This window comes from Dreissena polymorpha, chromosome 2 (genome assembly GCF_020536995.1).
Source record: "Dreissena polymorpha isolate Duluth1 chromosome 2, UMN_Dpol_1.0, whole genome shotgun sequence".
NCBI classification, from domain to species: domain Eukaryota; kingdom Metazoa; phylum Mollusca; class Bivalvia; order Myida; family Dreissenidae; genus Dreissena; species Dreissena polymorpha.
The window spans coordinates 146,535,931-146,555,046 of NC_068356.1; the positions used below are offsets into that span (position 1 = coordinate 146,535,931).

General features: G+C 35.5%; 2 protein-coding genes across 4 annotated transcripts in view; one reads left to right on the top strand and one right to left on the bottom strand.

The window, feature by feature from the left end:
* Positions 1 to 10,266: 10,266 nt before the first annotated feature.
* Positions 10,267 to 19,116, top strand: part of LOC127869348 (uncharacterized) — a 206,784-nt gene continuing 197,934 nt past the window's right edge. The window contains exons 1-2 of one of the 3 annotated variants that reach the window (XM_052411859.1): positions 10,267 to 10,311; positions 11,215 to 11,515. The gene's annotated coding sequence lies outside the window, so the exon portion shown is untranslated. Of the gene's footprint in view, positions 11,516 to 19,116 lie in introns of all 3 variants that reach the window. The other 2 variants (XM_052411858.1, XM_052411855.1) reach the window with 2 other exon arrangements.
* On the bottom strand, positions 15,368 to 16,093 carry LOC127870167 (uncharacterized). Its single transcript, XM_052412823.1, has one exon. It carries the CDS (start codon positions 16,091 to 16,093, stop codon positions 15,368 to 15,370), a length of 726 nt encoding a protein of 241 aa, XP_052268783.1.

Consider the following 19,116-nt stretch of genomic DNA (forward strand, 5'->3'; position numbering starts at 1 on the left):
AACAATACAATCTGCACTTTATTATATATATATTGTTTAATCTTCGCTGTGGTTGCAATCACTCGATGGCAAACTTCTGAAATTTGCATGAATCCTGCAATATGATAATTTGATACCGATACAAATGATGATGCTTAAATGAAGATTGAAGTCTATGATGAATGGTGCGCACCATACGCTGAGTAATGAAGTTGGCTTGATCACCCGATTGCGATTTACTCCAGAGAATGATTAGATTCTACGTTAAAGCATATCAGCTCATCAGTAAGGTATTTCCCTTGTGTACTTGCAGGATACAAGCCAATTTGGATATCAACTCATCTGCCCCTTCTGTGTTGATCATCGACCCAAACTCTTCAGCCGTTCTGGTGATTTACGCTACCACGCGAAGTCAAAGCACCCCATTGAGCTCCGAGTAGCACCAAATGACCTTTTCAGCAATAAGGTGGCCTTCTACTTCTCTACGGAGCCAGCTGTATTCATCAAGTGCCATGAAGTTGAAAACCCCAACAGCGCCACTGCGTCCTACGCAAAATATCTTGTAACAAAGTGGGCTGCAGGTAGATCTCCTGGAATTTCTTCATGGATTAAGGGTTGGGAGTTGGGATGTGAATCGTCTGCAAAATCCAGGAAACGAAAATCTTCTGGAAGTGTTTCATACATCCGACTAGATGAATTCGGTGCTGTGGCGTATTTGGAAGATGGACCTTCTGTCTATAAGGCCACCATTAAGAAGGGGATCTTCCAAAATCAAAAGTCTTTGAGCGCATTGAAGCGGCGACAGGATTGTATCGCTCCTTCGCAGACTCAACCTCAAGGTCCCTGGGCTGAAGAGGACTATCCAGATCTTTATATGGATATCGCGCAATTGCTTGGGATTGAGGACCGGTTGGTTGCAAGGGTGCAGAAGAGGAGCGACATTGTGTTCCAGGCAATAAGAGAATCGGAAATCGACATTATACCGTCTCCAATGTCGATCCACCTATCTGATCCATCATCACCCGTCCAGCTACCCCTCCAATCCATGCCATCCTTTGATTTGTCTCCCCTCCCCACAGTGTCTGCATCTTCATTGATCATCCCTGTACCAACTTCAACCCCCGCAATCACCCCTCTCCGAAGGACCAATGAGGTAACTGCCGTCATCGCCTCCACAGCCAACACTTTACTCTCCAGCCAGACTCCATCACCAACTACCGCAATCGCCCCTCTCCGAAAGACCAATGAGGTAACTGCCGTCATCGCCTCCACAGCCAACACTTTACTCTCCAGCCAGACACCATCTTCAACCAATCTGTCACCTATTAACACATCTTCCGTCCGTCCTGTTCCAGCCATGATGTCGACGCCTGCAGCCACACTCCAAGCACCCATCACTGCCAACCTGCCTTCCCTGCCAACAGCATCTGTTTTCAAGCCACCACCAACTATTAGGAGTCCCATCACCACTTCATCAATGTTACCCACAACAACAGTCCCTTTTTCTGTCCGATGCCTTCTATCACCTATTAGAGGTTCAACACCTGTATATCATCCAACATCCCCAACCACCGAGGCTCAAAGCGAGGTCGCGAGGTATTCCCCTTCTCCATTGTCTGCGGTGGAACACTACGTGCCGACCCCTGCCAACACACTCCTACAAACACATGCGACGGCACTTCTGGTCAGTGGGGCAATGCCTCTGCTACCCCCTTCCAAACGTGATTGGTCTTCTGTTCCGGATGAGGCAATTACGCTCGTACAAGGTTTACGCTGGCCACCAAAAGGATGGAGGAACCTATCTCCTGACTGCCGATTACTTGCACTGGAGTATGCTTCAACATCCATCCTCCAGTCCACTGCTGTATCATGGAGCATCACCAACCGATGTCTGTTGGTCCACCAATTTCAGCACCTGATGCTCCCTGGTACAGCAGGTATTCTCCTGGACAACAGTGGAAAGGCCCGCAACTACTTACACGAAACAGTCCGAGAGATTGCCAGCGGCGTCAGCTCTCTTCCAACTGAAGTCAAGTCGACGATACTAAGGACCCTCCCAGAACATCAAGACGATCCTCTCCTGTCCATCATCAAGGACATTCCAGTCAGGCCCTGATGGAAGAAGATGTCATGTAAACTTTGAATGTTTAAAGTTGTTTAGTATAAATAATTAAATTTTATTAAATCATATGTTTTAAATGACTGTTTAAATTTAATGACATAAAAAAAAGTACTTGTGCTTGTACATTTCAAACTCCAGGAGGAGTTTATTTCTTTAAGGTAGGGAAAATGTAATATGTAATAGTTATGAAATTATCAATTAAATCTACTTACATATGTTTTATTAACTCCAGATACTTGCTAACAATCCATTGTTTGTCACAATTCAGTAATTCCAATCCAAAAATACGCTCCATGTTTGTTTACTATGACGCTGTCAGCCAGCTGTGTAGGAATACGACCTACATTTTCAATTGCACAATATAATTTGTTATTCCTAACTATTGTTCTCCAAAATTAATGGCTTTCACTTGTATTATTAATCTAAGGATGCATTTGTGTATTGCATTTTGGTAAAGTTATGTTCCAGTTGCAAATGCTTTGGAATTATTTCGTTAGGCGTAGAAAGCCTATTCATCATTTAGTTTCATGTTTCCATTGTATTATTAAAATGTTTAACAGAATTTAAATGCAGAACATTTCTGCCTCATATTATGTATTAATGTTATGTGTTTTAATACAAATTGCTTTTTTATAATGTAACAACTCATATTATTGACTTACTTTGTTGATTTAGGATTCCGAAATGCTGTTTAGGAAAATGGCTCTTTGTAAACTTGTTTTATTGGTTAAGGAATTCCTAAGTGCACGTTGATTGGTTGGGACGCCTAAGTTTCGGAATCCTAAAGCATCTTCACTATAAATAGCGCGCAGCATCACGGATTCTTCACCTCGGTCAATGACTCAAAATCCACGTCATTTAAAAGTCGGAAACCTACCAGCTTAAGCTAAAGCCATCATAATGGTAGGGAATAGTTCTGTAAAATCTTAAGTATTCTTTTAAGTTATTTAAAATAGTAATCAAGTAACAGTGATGCTGCGCACCTTCATCATGGATATAGTTATTTATTCGTAAACCAAACTTCTTAAGACGCGTTCTACGATTTGAATGAATAGATTTGTTAACCTTAACTCGGTCGTTTGTTCTATCCTGAGAACTTAGAAGTGTCTAAGTATTACAGTATATGTTATGTTGAAAATGGTGGTTAAGGATGTCTTAAAGCCACTACAAAAAGAACTTTCATCATATACAGTGAAAAACATTGTGTTGTGGCTTGCATAAAACATTCAACAAGAGTGTTCGATGTAAGAAGTTTGTTTTATTGGCTCCGGGAAGGACTGGAGTAACTAAGAACAGCAATATTAACGATACATTTACCATATTATGATACCCGAAAAAAATATAATGGCAGCTTGCGGACTGGATGAAAAGCAAAAAGATACCTGGGTAGAAACTATCACAGACATGATGAACGAAGGTTCACAAATAATACTCAGATTACCAAAGATAAGAAGGGCAAGAATATCGCACCCAGAGCCAACAATGTGGTACAGCAAGAAAAGAGTGAACAGCTTGAACTGCTGTGCCTGAGGTCCTGGGACAGACTAAGGATGAGAATGGTGATCTAGATAAGTGGGATGCTATGGTGCCGGAGATTCTGAGTCGTTTACTTGAGATTTTAAGAGAAGTCCGTTTGAGGATGAATTGGGAAGGAAGTCGTTTGAATGATCTGGTGGAGATACTTAATATGATGCTTATGTAATTGTACTGTGATTGACAGTAATTCCATGAAACGTAAATGTCAATCAATTCACTACAGAACGTAGTTAATTTAGAGCGTTTGAAACATAACATATTCATGTACACATGCGTCGTTGATATCAGGCAATATGAAGGTTTTCATGAAATATTTTACATCATTAAGCAAAAGAATGTAACCGTATATGCTAAAAAAATCACGCACATTATTTTATTATTTAGTTAATGAATATTGTCGGCTAAAAAATAAATAATCGTTGCAGAGGTTATGCATTCTGAAATCTTGCAATTAATTGCAGCGTGATCCCAGATTATAGGTCTTTTTAATGTGTTGAATGTTCGGGAAAGAAGAGTCAGTTGTTTCTAGAAAACAATTTTGTCTATAAGAGGAACACAATATGGACGATATAGCATGGAACCCGATCCTACGTCGGAAATAAAAGAGCGCTTCATACGTGTTTATACCTTTTTTAGTTTAATATATTCATCATCTATTACTACGAATTACTACAAAGTTATGCATGTGATATATGTGATTGACATATTTCTTTCCTAACAAATGCAGTATAATATATGTTATAATATATGTCCACATTGTCCGACATATTTTGGTCACTTTACATGATATTAATTACTCGTTAGTTGACGACTATTTTTACCTGGAGTTTCCCTTTATGGAAAGTATACAGTTGAATGCTAACTGGCTTGTAGCTAAAATTAATTCATATTGTGTTGGTTTTCCTTCGTACTTCATTTAGTTGTTCTGATGTGTATTTAATAACTGTTTAAGTTGTGTATGTAAACTAAAACACGGTCCGTACAATGTGATAGTGTTTATAGTGAATATGTACCGAGTGAATGTACAAATCGATTATTTGATAAATTCATGCTTTATTTCAGATCAACTTTGTTAATAATAATTATCAATGGTTACCCAATCTCATTGGAAATCCACTGATTTGATAAATCAGATGTATATATAATTATACTATATTTTCATACGTTTATATTTGTGTACCCAAATTTGTTGTCGTGGTTGTTATGTTTGCTCCTTTTGCTATTCACGATTTTTCATCCTGGATTTAACGATGACATTTGTTTTTCAAAACTTAAAGATATAGTTTTATTTCAGAATACACTAGACTTGAAACCCATGACTGATATACTTGTAAATATTGCTATCGTTTGGCGCAAAGTAAGCACTGTCATGGGGATCTTACTATTCAGATTGAGTGTTAATTGATGCTGGTGATATCTAAATACATTATAAAGGACATGCAAAGCCTTCATATCGCCCCACTGGTGAAAAAAGGTACCATGTAATATTGAAGTAAGAAGGCACGTGGTACTTTTTGCACCAATGGGGCGACATATGATTTTGAAGATTTTCTTCTTTTCCTTGCCGGATATAACGGGACATTTGTTTTGCAAGACCGTTCAAGCAGTAAGATATACACTTGGAGACTTTTCTAAAGCAACACTTTGCAAACTTTAATATCTCATTTACTGTAATGAGTTCAGATTTTGATTTAAAATTGCACATTTAATCATTTGACTATATTCTGTGCAAGATATTGATACAAATATTCATGCTAGTATCGTCAATCGTGTGTATTTACACGTGGGGTAGGTGTTGTTTCATATTTGTGTACGTGGATATGGTAAAACGCGACATGATAAACGGAGGTCAAAGGATATTACGAAGATTGCCAATGATAAGGAAGGCAATAATCTCGCACTCAGAGCCACTGATGTGGTACGACAAGAATAGAATGGAGCTTGAACTGCTGACCCTGGAGTACGTGAACAGATCCGCACAGTGCAGGGATGAAAATGGTGTGGTCAATGAGTCGGATCCTTTCATGCAGGTGATACTGAGTAGTATAGATGAGATTGAGAGAGACGTCCGTCAGAGAAAGAATTGGGAAGAAAGTAATTTGAATGTTTTAAATGAGATATTTGAACTGATGCTCATTTAATTGTGTAGTAAATTACAGTATTCTATGAAATGTATATGTCCAACAATCCACTACAGAACGTAATAAATTTAGGGCGTCTAAAACATAAAATATGTATGTGCTCATGCATTCTTTGATATCAGGCGATATTAATGGTTTAATGATAAATGTTTGCATCATTCAGTTATAAAATGTTACTGTAAATGTTGGAATATAACGGAAACATTTGTTTCGCAAGACCGTTTAGACATTAAGATATACATGTAAATACGTCATGCGAATCGTTCAATGTACATGGATATTCGAAAAGTGTGTTAATTGATATGAGTTAAATCTTAATACATTTTAAAAGTCACGTGAAGCTTTCCGATGTTACCCTTTGTTTATCGAACCCTCTGGTACGATGTGCTGTTACTTTGATTCGTAAAGTATGCCATTTGAATAATGAAGCTGCGTCTAGGTCTGTTCTAAGGCACATTACGTCTCCAAATTTCTCAAAAAAAATAAGCGGCAAATTATATTTTCAAAGATTATATACGGTGATGTAATATAGTAAACCTGATATTTACGGTTATATAATTGATATTAAAGACGAGAAGACATCAGTGACAGAGCGAACTATTTGAAATTTTTTAATCGCTGCACATATGAGTATGGTGTTGTAAATAATTCGGATCGTATGTTGCCGGCTCTAGTGTAAAAATGAGATAGTGATAGAGATCCGTGAGAGGATGAAATGGGAAGAAAGTCGGGGTGGTGATGTATTCGAGATATATGCACAGATGATGATGTAATGTTCTTATTACGCCGTAATTGTCAAAATTACATAAATGCTTTTTCATACATTCAACAGTTTACAACATATGTTTATCAGAGGGGGTAATCGCGTGATTATCAAGATGGCGACGTCCGTGTCGAGGCAGGTATTTTTCGCCGTTTTATACTCTTTATGACTTGTATTAAGGTTTTAAATTCCTCTCACTTTCCAGCTATATTAGCAAGAAAGTTACAGGCGCTTATTTCATAGTTATATTCGCTCTCGAAAATACTCGCTGCGAAATTTCTTAGCGGGATAACCCAATTAGGGCTCCACTAAAACAAAATTTGCGGGGAGTAAAGTCGAGATAAAAAGCGAATGTTTATACGAAATAAACGCTAATAACCTTTAAACTGATATGGCTGGAAAGTGAGCGTAATTTGAAAAATAAACAAAAGTAACAAATGGTATAAAACGGTGAAAAATAACTGTTTCGGCACTAACGTAGCCATCTTGACTATCACGTGATTACCCCTTTTGTATATATGCATGTCTTGTTCTATGCGCATGTCTTTGTAAATCTAATGCCTTTTATCGAGAATTGTTTTCTAGTAAACTACATTAGAGATAGAAATATTTCGTTAACACGGGCCATTTAAACGCACATAATTATGGATATCTAGGCGGACATCGCTTCTTACAAGAATCCGAGGAAATGATCTTTTTTCTTGGGTATTTTATAGTGGTGTAATTGAATAGGTCATTATTTTACTTATCATTAGTTATGATAACACAATTGTTTTAGCCTGTTCTCCCACATGATTATAATCCAGCGATAACGTATATATGTATCCCATGGGTTTCGACGATGAGAGATTTGGTGTTAATTTAACATTTTAACTGTTGCAATGACCATAAATTCACATAAATGAGATTATCTGCAGTTCATTCAATATTTTATAATTCAGGTATATATAGAATAGATTATTTCATATATGTTTGCTTCAATATAATAGTAAATAAATCACTAGTTCGGCGTAGGTTAAGTAGTGAAATAAACTTTAAATTAATTGCCGTGAATATAGTTAATTTATCGACAATATTAATAGAATTAGTTTACGTTTGGGACAGATTTATCTACCACAGTATTAAGACTTGAACTCAGTCTGTTGCAAGAAACTAAACAGTTGTGAATGTTATTTATATCTGACTACGAAATATCACTATGAATACTCATTGTGGTGTACAGATACTAGATTGTTGCGGTATGGAACAGATACATAATTTTTTAAGACTTTGCCAGCAGTCGGATTTGATGATAGGGTTTCTTTTTGTCATTCATTTTCTGTTCTATTCTGTTCTATTGGTATGGGAATATTTAACATTTAAGTAATTAAACTGCAATTAATGTAATAGTTGAAGTACTATGTTTGTTTTGTCAGTTTAGTTTGAAGTGCAATGCTAAATATATATATATATATATATATATATATATATATATATATATATATATATATATATATATATATATATATATATATATATATATATATATATATATATATATATATGCTAAATGCGTATCAAGGGGTGAACGTGCAGTGCGTTATTCCGGGCTAGTTACTGGTACTTAGTATCAAGGCGTGTGCGTGCTCAGCGTTCTTCTGTCCTAGTTACTGGTACTCTGTATCAAAGTGTAAGTGTGCTGTGCGTTATTCTGGGCTAGTAACTGGTACTCAGTATCAAGGTGTGAACGTGCTCTGCGTTTTTCTGGGCTAGTTACTGGTAATCATTATCAATTTTTGTGTGTGCTGTGCGTTATTCTGGGCTAGTTACTGGAACTCTGTATCAAGGTGTGTGCATGCTGTGCGTTATTCTGGGCTATTTACTGGTACTCTATATCAAGGTGTGTGCGTGCTGTGCGGTGTTTTGGGCTAGTTACTGGTACTCTTTATCAAGGTGCGTGCGTGCTGTGCGTTATTCTGGGCTATTTACTGGTACTCTATATCAAGGTGTGTGCGTGCTGTGCGTTATTCTGGGCTATTTACTGGTACTCTATATCAAGATGTGTGCGTGCTGTGCGTTATTCTGGGCTAGTTACTGGAACTCTGTATCAAGGTGTGTGCGTGCTGTGCGTTATTCTGGGCTATTTACTGGTACTCTATATCAAGGTGTGTGCGTGCTGTGCGGTGTTTTGGGCTAGTTACTGGTACTCTTTATCAAGGTGCGTGCGTGCTGTGCGTTATTCTGGGCTAGTTACTGGTACTCTGTATTAATGTGTGTGCGTGTTGTCCGCTATTTTTGGCTAGTTGCTGCACTCTGCATCAAAGTGTGTACGTGCTGAGCGTTATTCTGGGCAAGTTACTGGTTCTCTATGCTTTCTATTAACCGTTTCAAGGCGGTGACCCGAATTTATAATGCACACCTAAGAAAGTAATCCTTAGTACATTAGTACATTGCTTGGAGGTACGAGGCATTCATGTGTTTGTACAGTCGCGTGCATGGCCCATGATCCAATTGGAAGGTAAAACAAAGATATATTAGCTAGTTAATTGTTGTTTGTTTGCTAATGTCACCGGATTTAACAATAGTTAAGTCAAAACACAGCGTTCAGTTTAATTACATTCACTTGCCCTGTGTAAGGTGGTTTACCCGTTCTATGTGCTAATACGTTTGCCATTATCAGACAACTTCCATTACCGAATCATAGAAAGGGGAAGAATAGCCGTAGATACAATTACAAGGCAGCGTATTCACATCTGGCTGAGAAACAAGCCCGCGATCTTCCAATGTTTAGTTCAGCGTTCTTAGGTTAGCCCAAACATTAAAAAACTAGATTTTAGATACATGTGAATGAAAGAAAAATATAAGAAATACACATGCATTTATTTTGATTGTATTTATTAATTTAATACATTTTGACGGGCTTTTATTTTGTATTGTCACTCTTGTTATAATTATGGTCTCTAAAAGGAAAGCCCTTTATGAGCCTCGTATGAAATGTTCTTTGAGCCTCTGCAAAGGTTATTGTGAAAGCAACGAAGGGCAACACTGCAAGTACAATAATATGTGTTTATGTTGGATACAATATATTCCTGTTAAAAAATGTATCTTTCCGTTCAACCGATGATGTCATCGCCTGGTATGTTCTCGTACACTCGGCGTTGTCACCGCTAAAAGTTCCATGGACCGGGCGTATATCTGTTAGTAGGAATTATTTAATAGACCGAATCGATCACATGCATTCGTGTACAGCGTTTTCACCTTTGCAAAGTTATTTTATGACAACATGTCTGTTCTTTTTCTTCATTTAAATTTGCTACATGTGGCTTGTGTGTTTTTCGCATTCGTCTAACCGTGCTGAACGTTTTTTTCTTTATGTGTTTGCCATGGTGCAGAGTAGACAACCATAGTTATAACCGAGCATATCGAAGACGCTGTTAAAAAAAGAGACTCAAATAAACCGAGCATATCGAAGACGCTGTTAAAAAAGAGACTCAAATATATTATAATACCGCGTTATCATAAAGGTAGCATCGCTTTCCTTACCAATACATTGATAAGTTTATCTCAGTTCGAGTTTGTTTTATGCATTTGCACCTTAATCCTGATATAAATATATGCGAGTGTCAGACATTTAGGAACCAAACAATAAACTGATCTGTTTAAGTTCTCTTATCTATGCTGAGTACATGTTTGCATTTTATAAGATACACAATAATTTATATCGCTTAAATGTCAGAAGTACGCAAGATATGGAATAGCTAACTTTGTTTAAATCGAATTTGAGTCGTAATGTAAATTTAAATTGTTTTTGTGTTTCTTTTCATTAAGCGGGCTATACATGTGATTTTGGAAATAAATATGTAATGATACTTTGTGCAAATATATACGTTACATAAGTAAAAACAAGGATAACATGAATAAGTAATGTTTAATTGTAGTAGAATAATTTCTTTTGAGGGTTAGCAGGGATTTCACAGGTTAAGTTGAAAGGAAACCACTGTCAATTAACCCGTATGTGTTAAGAAGGAAAACGTTCAGTACGACAACGACAAGTGTGAATTCGTGTTTGTGGCATAATTAAAATATGTATATATTTATCTTGAGAAAAGTTAGCGCGGGCGGATGTAAATATCGCACAAATGTACACGTTTTTGTACATGTTTGCATTTTCGAATCTGAAAACAAAAATTATTTAACATTTTGCGAAACTTTGTATTTTAACATGTTGAAATTTCTTAATTTAAACTTATTTGCTATTTTTTTTCGTCATTAACGTTTTCTCATCTTTAAGAAAAGGATCTTAAATACACTGTTTCTTAAGTATCCCACCAACAACACAAGCATATGAATTGCTAAAACGGTTTTGCAGTTTTAGAATGAGGAAAATTCAAAACTGATGATTAAATAACAACTATAATACATTATATAAGTCTGTTTTAGACAGATGGCTATACTTTTATGTACATGCTTTTTACGGCGACATAACATTACTGACAAAAGTCCAGCATAATCATAACGTATGTTAAAAATATTGATAAATTAATAGTATAATACAAAACAAGTATGTTTCGGCTATATATAATTAAAAATATAAATAGCATTTTATAAAACATCTAGATTGATCAGATGTGGATCAATGTTTCACAATATGGAGAGTTTTTAAACAAGTATTTTCGTTGTCATGTTCTTTAAAGATAAAGGAAGTACATATTTAATTTTATCGGTCTTAATTGTGAAAAGACGTTTAAAACCAAGTGTGTTGAAGCATTACGAAATAAACATTGCTATCTTAAACGAACCTCTGGCTGATAAATTGCCATGCCAAATACACACTTTTTATTGCCAACTCAGTGAATATGATTGGGGAACATAATCAGATGACGTATGCGGCATGTTCATTAGGAAATAAGTATTAACTGTTCATCCATGCCAGCCAGCAAATAATTCAAAGTTATTTGTTATCAGGAACTGGATAAAATAAAGAACAAAGACCAGGTAGGAAATCTACATTCTTGAATGTATAAAAGATTCAGTACAAAGACGATTAAAGCATGTGAAATTGATTAATTTCCAATTAACTGATTTTCAGTGATAGTAAATATTGTTTAATTGTGTGACTTTATTTTGTAGGTGTATTTCTTGTTTAATGATCGGATTATAGACACATTCGAATATACTTTCTAGATGATACTACATTATGATTATTCTAGTAATGATTTAAAAGTAGGTATTGCGTCGGAAGTGCATTTAGGACAGACAGATAAATAGTTTATTCAGACTTATACAACAGTACATCGTCTTTAACTCAAATATACAACTTATTTTCTGTCACGTGAATACGAGTAACAACATAACATCAAAATCAATTACAAAATACAAATACAAATAAACACAATATATGTCAAGAACACTTAAGTTCTATCGAGGGATGATGAAATCTATCAAACAATATTATTAAGTAATGTATTTTTTATGACTAAAGCTTCTTTGATATATTTACATACTTTTGAAATAACTAATCTATCACTGGAAACTAATAACTCGTGGAATTTATACACAGATGGGTTAATATAAAATTTACGACTAATATATCTTTTTCTTAAGTCTATATAACAGTGGCATATACATATAAAATGGTATTCGTCTTCTAAATCAACGTGATTACAACACAAACAATAACGCTCATTTCGCGGAATGTTGTTCTGAGCATATCTGCCAGTTTGGATTCTCAGTGGATGTGCAGAGACTCTCAATCTTACAAAAATTAAACGCAGACGTCTAGGTAGTAAGTCTAACTATTATTCGTATTCCAAAGAGGATTTATACATTTAATACATATCTAATACAGAACTGTTATTCAATTTACCATACCATTCTTGTTTAAAATTGTCAACAAGTCTGCATTTGAACTCTCTAACAAAAGTATTTTCTTGCACAACGTTTGGATTTTCAAATACATAACCAAATCCATAATTATTTAACACCTTCTTAACATCTGTGACCCAATTTTTAAAACCTTTATTGCAATCGTTTAAAGCTTGTTTGTAAACAAATTGCATAATAATATTTTCATTGTTAAGAATTTTAAACCAAAATTTTATAATTCTAACATACCTGTTTACAAACAATGGGTATTTACCTAATTCTCCATAAACAGCAGCACTACATGTATTTATTTTAACTTGAAGCAATCGTTTGCAAAATTTTAAATGTATGCGTTCAATATCATCTGACTTTGTGAAACTCCACACTTCTGAAGCATACTTTAATATAGAACCCACAAAGGAGTCAAACAACTGACAGAGTATATTTGGTTTTAAATCAAAGTCATGACATTTTATTAATAACGTATTCAATGCTTTTAGGGCTTTACCAACCAAATGTTCTTGGTTTAATTTAAAACTTCCAGTATAATTCAACACCGTGCCTAAATAGTTAAAGTTATCAACAACTTCAATATCATTGTCATTGTAAGACCATTTTTCATTTTCTTTTAATCCTCCTCTTTTCCGAAATACCATTATTGTAGTTTTTGAAGTGTTAACATTTAGCCCCCAAGCATTGCAGTATACAAATAATTTATCTAAATGTAATTGGACTTCAGCAGGTGACTTGCCTAAAATGACCATGTCGTCGGCAAATAATAATAAAATCAAAACAATATCGTCTATACTCGAACCAGAGTTAACGTTATCTTGAAGGGAAAGTTCAAATTCTTCAACAAATAAAGAAAACAAAATCGGCGACATTACCTCCCCTTGCCTCAGTCCAACCGCATAACTAAAATAATCTGAATAAAATGAACATGATTTAACAGGTCACTTAACATTCGCATACATATCCTTCACCATTCTAAGCAATTTACCTTGTATACGAGACTTAACATTTTCAACCATAATGCATTTCGGTATATACTATCAATTTAAAAAAAAAAATCGACGTGTATAACATAAAGACGTTTATTTTCATTTAAATAACTTTGTACAATTGACATCAATATGTCAATAGCATCGTTAGATGAATAACCTTTTCTAAATCCGAACTGCGCATCCGAATTAATAGTGTTTTAATTGCAAAAAGTTTCAATGCGCTTGTTTAAAATCGCGGTAAATAATTTTGAGAAGCAACTTACTAAAGTAATCCCTCTATAATTATTAACATCATTAGCAGCACCTTTTTTATGTCCATTTATCGGGAAAGAAACCCGATACAAATATACCGTTAAAAAACATCGCACAAATGAGCAGACAAAATGTCACTACATTCAAGAAAATATTCATTCAACATACAATCACTACCCGATGACTTATTTCGCTTTAAATGTTTTATCGGATTGCGAACTTCCTCAACAGATATAGGTACGTCGAGTTCTGGGAATACATAATTTTCTAAATTAAAATCATTATTTAAACAAAAATCTTCTGCTTCATTATTACAAAAATCAGACATATTATTACTGAGGTTTTCAAAAAAAGATGTAAATTCTTCTAACAATATTTTATTGTTTACAGTCTTATTTTCTTATTTGAAAAATCGCCAAAAGTCTTTTGGTTTATGTTTTCTTAAATTTTCAATCCCAATCATTTTTTGCCTATAACAGCAGGCCTTTTTTCTTGCGGATTAAGTCCTAATAATACTTTTTACGTGTTCATAAATGTTCTCTGTTTATATCTGTTTAACTAGAGTTAAAAATACCAAAAGCGTCATGGAACACTTTTTGTTCTTTATTACACTCGTTATCAAACCAATCTGCATTCTTCATACAGCTATTTACATGAAAACTAGGATCTGTTTTATGAACACATATTTTAGAAAATAACGGGTCAGCAACACTGCGAATAGTTTCAGTAAATCTATTCAACACTCCATTAATAGACGCTCTACTTGAATAATCTATATGCTGTACAATAGTATTAAAAACAGGAAGCATACAAATAATACCTGAGCGAAATTGCCCACGTAACGCATCGTTCCACTTATATTTAACATCGGTGTGACTGATACTCAGATGATGCGTTATTACATAACAATAAAAACTGTAACGGGGCGTGATCGCTAAATACGTTAAAATCGTGAACATTAAAATCGGATATGCTTGAAAAGCTGTATTCGTTTGCTAATAAATAGTCAACGCCAGAAGAACCGTTATTTGAATAAAAAGTTTGTTTACAGCTATTGCCAACACTACCATTAACAATACGTAGACATGTGGCTTTTCATAGATCTAGTAATCTTACTCCATGATTATTTAGTGAACAATCTACTGAGGCCTTAACAGAGGCAATATCTGGGTGGTAATCAACATCATCATTAACAGTATTAATTTTATGATGTACAATATAATCACATTTATTTCCAACTCTACTATTGAGATCACCAGTAACAAACACTTTGCCAAAGTCAAAAAAATAAGCAATATCATTTTCTAAAATTTCAAATAAATCTACATTAAACGTGTTATAAACTGGAGAATCAGTTCCACATATATAAGTTCCACCGATATAAAAATCTTCTGAGATATTAAAAAAATGTGTGATCTAGTTTAACCCAGATCATTGTATCATAATGATTTTTAACAATAGCAATTCTATCAAGTAATTCTTCTTTAATATATACAACAATGCCGCCACTATTTCTGCGAGATTTTTTTATGTTGAAATTTTCTGAAGAAAATAAAAGACAGGTACCCACTCAAATCGATATCAATACACTTATTCGACAAAGATTCGTACAAAAAACATATATCATAGGAACACAAAATATGAACAAAAGAAGGATTACTTTTTTAAAATTGGTCAGTCCATTTACGTTCCACGAGAGAATGGAGATTTCTCCACCGTCGTGCCCCTAATCACGCACTGGTCGCCCGTCGACGTAAAGGGTGTCGTATGAAATCCACGATCGCTTCCCATTGGATCTGGCCTCTTTCATCTTTGGAAGCAGCTTCCGACGTTTGGCAACCACTTCCGGTGGAAATTGTTCAAACACATTGCAGTTGGTACCAGTTAACTGTTTCCACTCGCGACGCACCGACTTCTTGTCTTTGAAAAATGCAAACTTTGCAATTAAAGAGCGAGCTCTACCCCGCGTTTGTTCCCCCGGCGATCTATGGACCTTCTCGAACTTGATAGAGGCCACCGTTTCCCGTTCGATTTTAAGCGCATCTGTAAGATGTTTTCTAAGAATTGATTCTGTGGTATCAGGTGACTCACTCTCAACTTCCGGCACACCAGTAAAAATTAGATTGTTTCGCATACTTTGCGATTTCATATAAGTAAGATCCTCCCGAAGGCTGTCCCGCTCCCGTTCGCGGTCGTCAATCCTACTTGAGATATGAACCGCAGCTATGTCCGCCCCCTCAGCTGAGTGTTCTAGTTTTGACACACGCTCATCAACCGTTTTGCCGCGGTCTTCAAGGGCCAACCACAGGGTTTGCATGTCCTTTTCCAACACTGCCATTCGTTGGTCCATCTTGTCAAGGCATTGTAATTTATTTTCGACTGAAGTAAGCTGCCCACTTATAACTCCTAATTCACTCATGACGTCCTGTAGCGTTGGTTGTGCTCCCGCCATGGAGCTGCTCTGTGATGTATTGCAGGATTCGCCGCTGTTTAGAAAAACGCTAATATTGTTCACATCACTATTTTCGTCACCATATAACACAGAGTTTGTTAGCCCAAGTAAATCACTAACTGAGAACGAAGTGTCCAAAATCTGGATCTCACTGGACGGGCTTCTTTGTTTTGGTATTTTTGTATTTGTTCGGATTTAAACTATCATAACCACTACTATTCCGATTTTTTCTTTTATTATTTTTATGACGATCCATCAGAATTGACAACGAAGAATATAAATTCACATAGTTTCCAATATTTCAAACACTCAAACTTAGTTTAAAATTAAATTCAATTTTATTTTGTAGAATACCAGCTGGGGGTCAATGCGTAATGCTCCTGGATTTGTTGCAACCGTGCCGATCGGTAAACACGTGATAAAAAAGATCTCACACTCGTTGTCATATCATACATGTGTAATGAAATGGAAATGCAGTAAAATGTATGATAAAGAATATTCAATGAAGTAAAGTTTAACGTTATGCTCTGTAAGCATTATGTTTTAGCAAACGTTTAAATGAGGACGGACTTCAACCAAAATAAAATACTTACAGGTACCTTCAACCAATTGACCGTTTTGTGCAGCCTCGTTTTAATTTATAGCACATGGTTGAATGATAATAAGCATAACACAACCCACATAAGTGATTGCATTATCATTTTGTAAATTTGCTAAATGAAAACAAGTTATTATAAAGTTAACACATCAACATGCTGTACGTACAAACAAATTGTGCCACGCAATCTAATATTCTGTTTTACCAATTAGGAATCGGGAGGCGGAAAACTACAACGGGCGAGGCATGGTCAGGGGTGATAACCCCAAAAAAGGGTTAGGGTAAGGGTTAGGATTAGGGGTCGGGTTAGGGTTAGGGTTGGGTTTAGGCTAACCCAAACCCTAACCCGACCCCTAACACTAACCCAAACCCTAACCCTAACCCTCTAACCCCCCCCTTGCGCAATACCATACCATGCCTCGCCCGTTGTAGTTTTCCGCGTCCCTTAGTAATCTGGTCAAAATTTTTACAAATAGTTCAATTACATTTAGATATAACCATTTTGTGAATATCTCTATACAAATAATATTGCACAAATTGCGTTTATTTTAAACCTGTTTGTTTGTATATTGAAGCATATCGAATATTAGTCGTCTTCAAATGGTAAGAATGTAAAATATTTTAAATATTCGGTGCAAACATACATATTATGCAGTTCGATGGTGGACGTTATTTATGTTCACTATGATTGCAAAGCAATACTCCACTCAGCTAATTTTTAATCAAATGCACATCTTATATAAATAAGTGTACAATGGCGGAAGGAGGTCCCTGACGTGATAAGGCGGATTATGAACGTATCCCATGTAACAGCGGTCTTCACAGTCGTCACTCTCTAGTAAGTACTAGTGTAAGCGTGGTCAATCTTAGGTAATCAATCCTGTATGTGTTGCCAATCTCCATTAGGTCGCATTTGTGTAGTGGATATGTTGTCCGACAAGTGATCGGGCGGTCAGGGGTTCGATCCCCACCGTGGGAGCGTTCTTAAGATTTCCCCCATAGACACCAAGTTCTGGTTCTAGTCCCAGGAAACGGACTCGAGAGCGTTTCAAAAAAGCCTAAGACTTTCTATGCAATCGAAATAAAGTAAATAAGTTAAAACTAATCTCCATTAAGCACTGGTGTATGTGCAGTCACTCTCCAGTAAGAACTGGTGTATATATATATACTCACTATTAAATTAGTACTGGTGTATATTTGTTATGATCCAGAAAGTACTTGTGAATGTGTAGTCACGTTTTACTACATTCTAGTGTCTTTATACTCCCTATGAAGTGAGCATTGGTGTATATTTGCATTTTGTTAAGTACTTGTGTATGTGTTATCACTTTTTACTAGATTCTAGTGTCTATATACTCACTATGAAGTGAGTACCGTCGTATATTTTTTTTTCAGATAGTACTTTTGTATGTGTAGTCACTTTTTACTATATTCTAGTGTTTATAGACTCACTATTAAGCGAGTACTGGCGTATAGTTGTCATTTTCCAGAAAGTACTTGTGTATGTGTAGTCACTTTTTACTCTATTCTAGTGTCTATAAACTCAGTATTAAAAAAAGTGAGTACCGGCGTATATTTGCTTTTTTACCAGAAATTACTTGTGTATGTTTTATCACTTTTTACTATCTTCTAGTGTCTATATACTCAGTATTAAGGGAGTACTGGTGTATATTTGTCCTTTTTCCAGAAATTACTTGTGTATGTGTAGTCATTTTTACTGTATTCTAGTGTCTATATACTCAGTATGAAGTGAGTACTGGTGTATATTTGTCTTTTTCAAGTAAGTACTTATTAATGTGTAGCCACTCTTTACTATATACTAGTGGATATACTCGCTATTATTGCATTTTTGTCATTTTTAGTAAGAACTGAGCTATGCGTAATCGGTCTCCATTAATATTGGTGTTTTTTTATATTTTAAGTAAACTATGTTGTCTTCGTGCTATTCTGTTAAAAATACTGCATGAAAAAGTCTTCATCATTTGACTGAATGAATAACAAAAATCATTATTTGCTGTGCAGATTATATAAACAAAACGTGATCTTGTGTAAACTTAACGTTTCCGCTGCAGTAAAAATACATAAAGCATGCTGTTTCCCGTTATGATTTTATGTTGGTGTGTCCTACTGTTTATACTTAAAATATTACAAGCTACAAGTTAAACTTAACGGTATGAAAACTGCTTTTTATAAGTTTCATAATAATGTAATAATATTATCACTTGTATGGGTATGTTTATGAAGCGTGTTGATAACCATTGCAACAAGGACGTTATATTTTAAAGCAACATATAAATAAGTTATTTCCTGCAATTAAGAGGTTTTCATCACGTTAACTTTCAGTGTGAACTTTCCTCCACAGAGACGTGCACCTTGATGAACTGGCTGGGTTATGGACCAGATATCAGACAGGCGAGGAGAGACG

Bases quoted from the DNA above. Each gene is read 5' to 3' on its own strand.
- LOC127870167 (XM_052412823.1), bottom strand. From the start codon at position 16,093: ATGGCGGGAGCACAACCAACGCTACAGGACGTCATGAGTGAATTAGGA.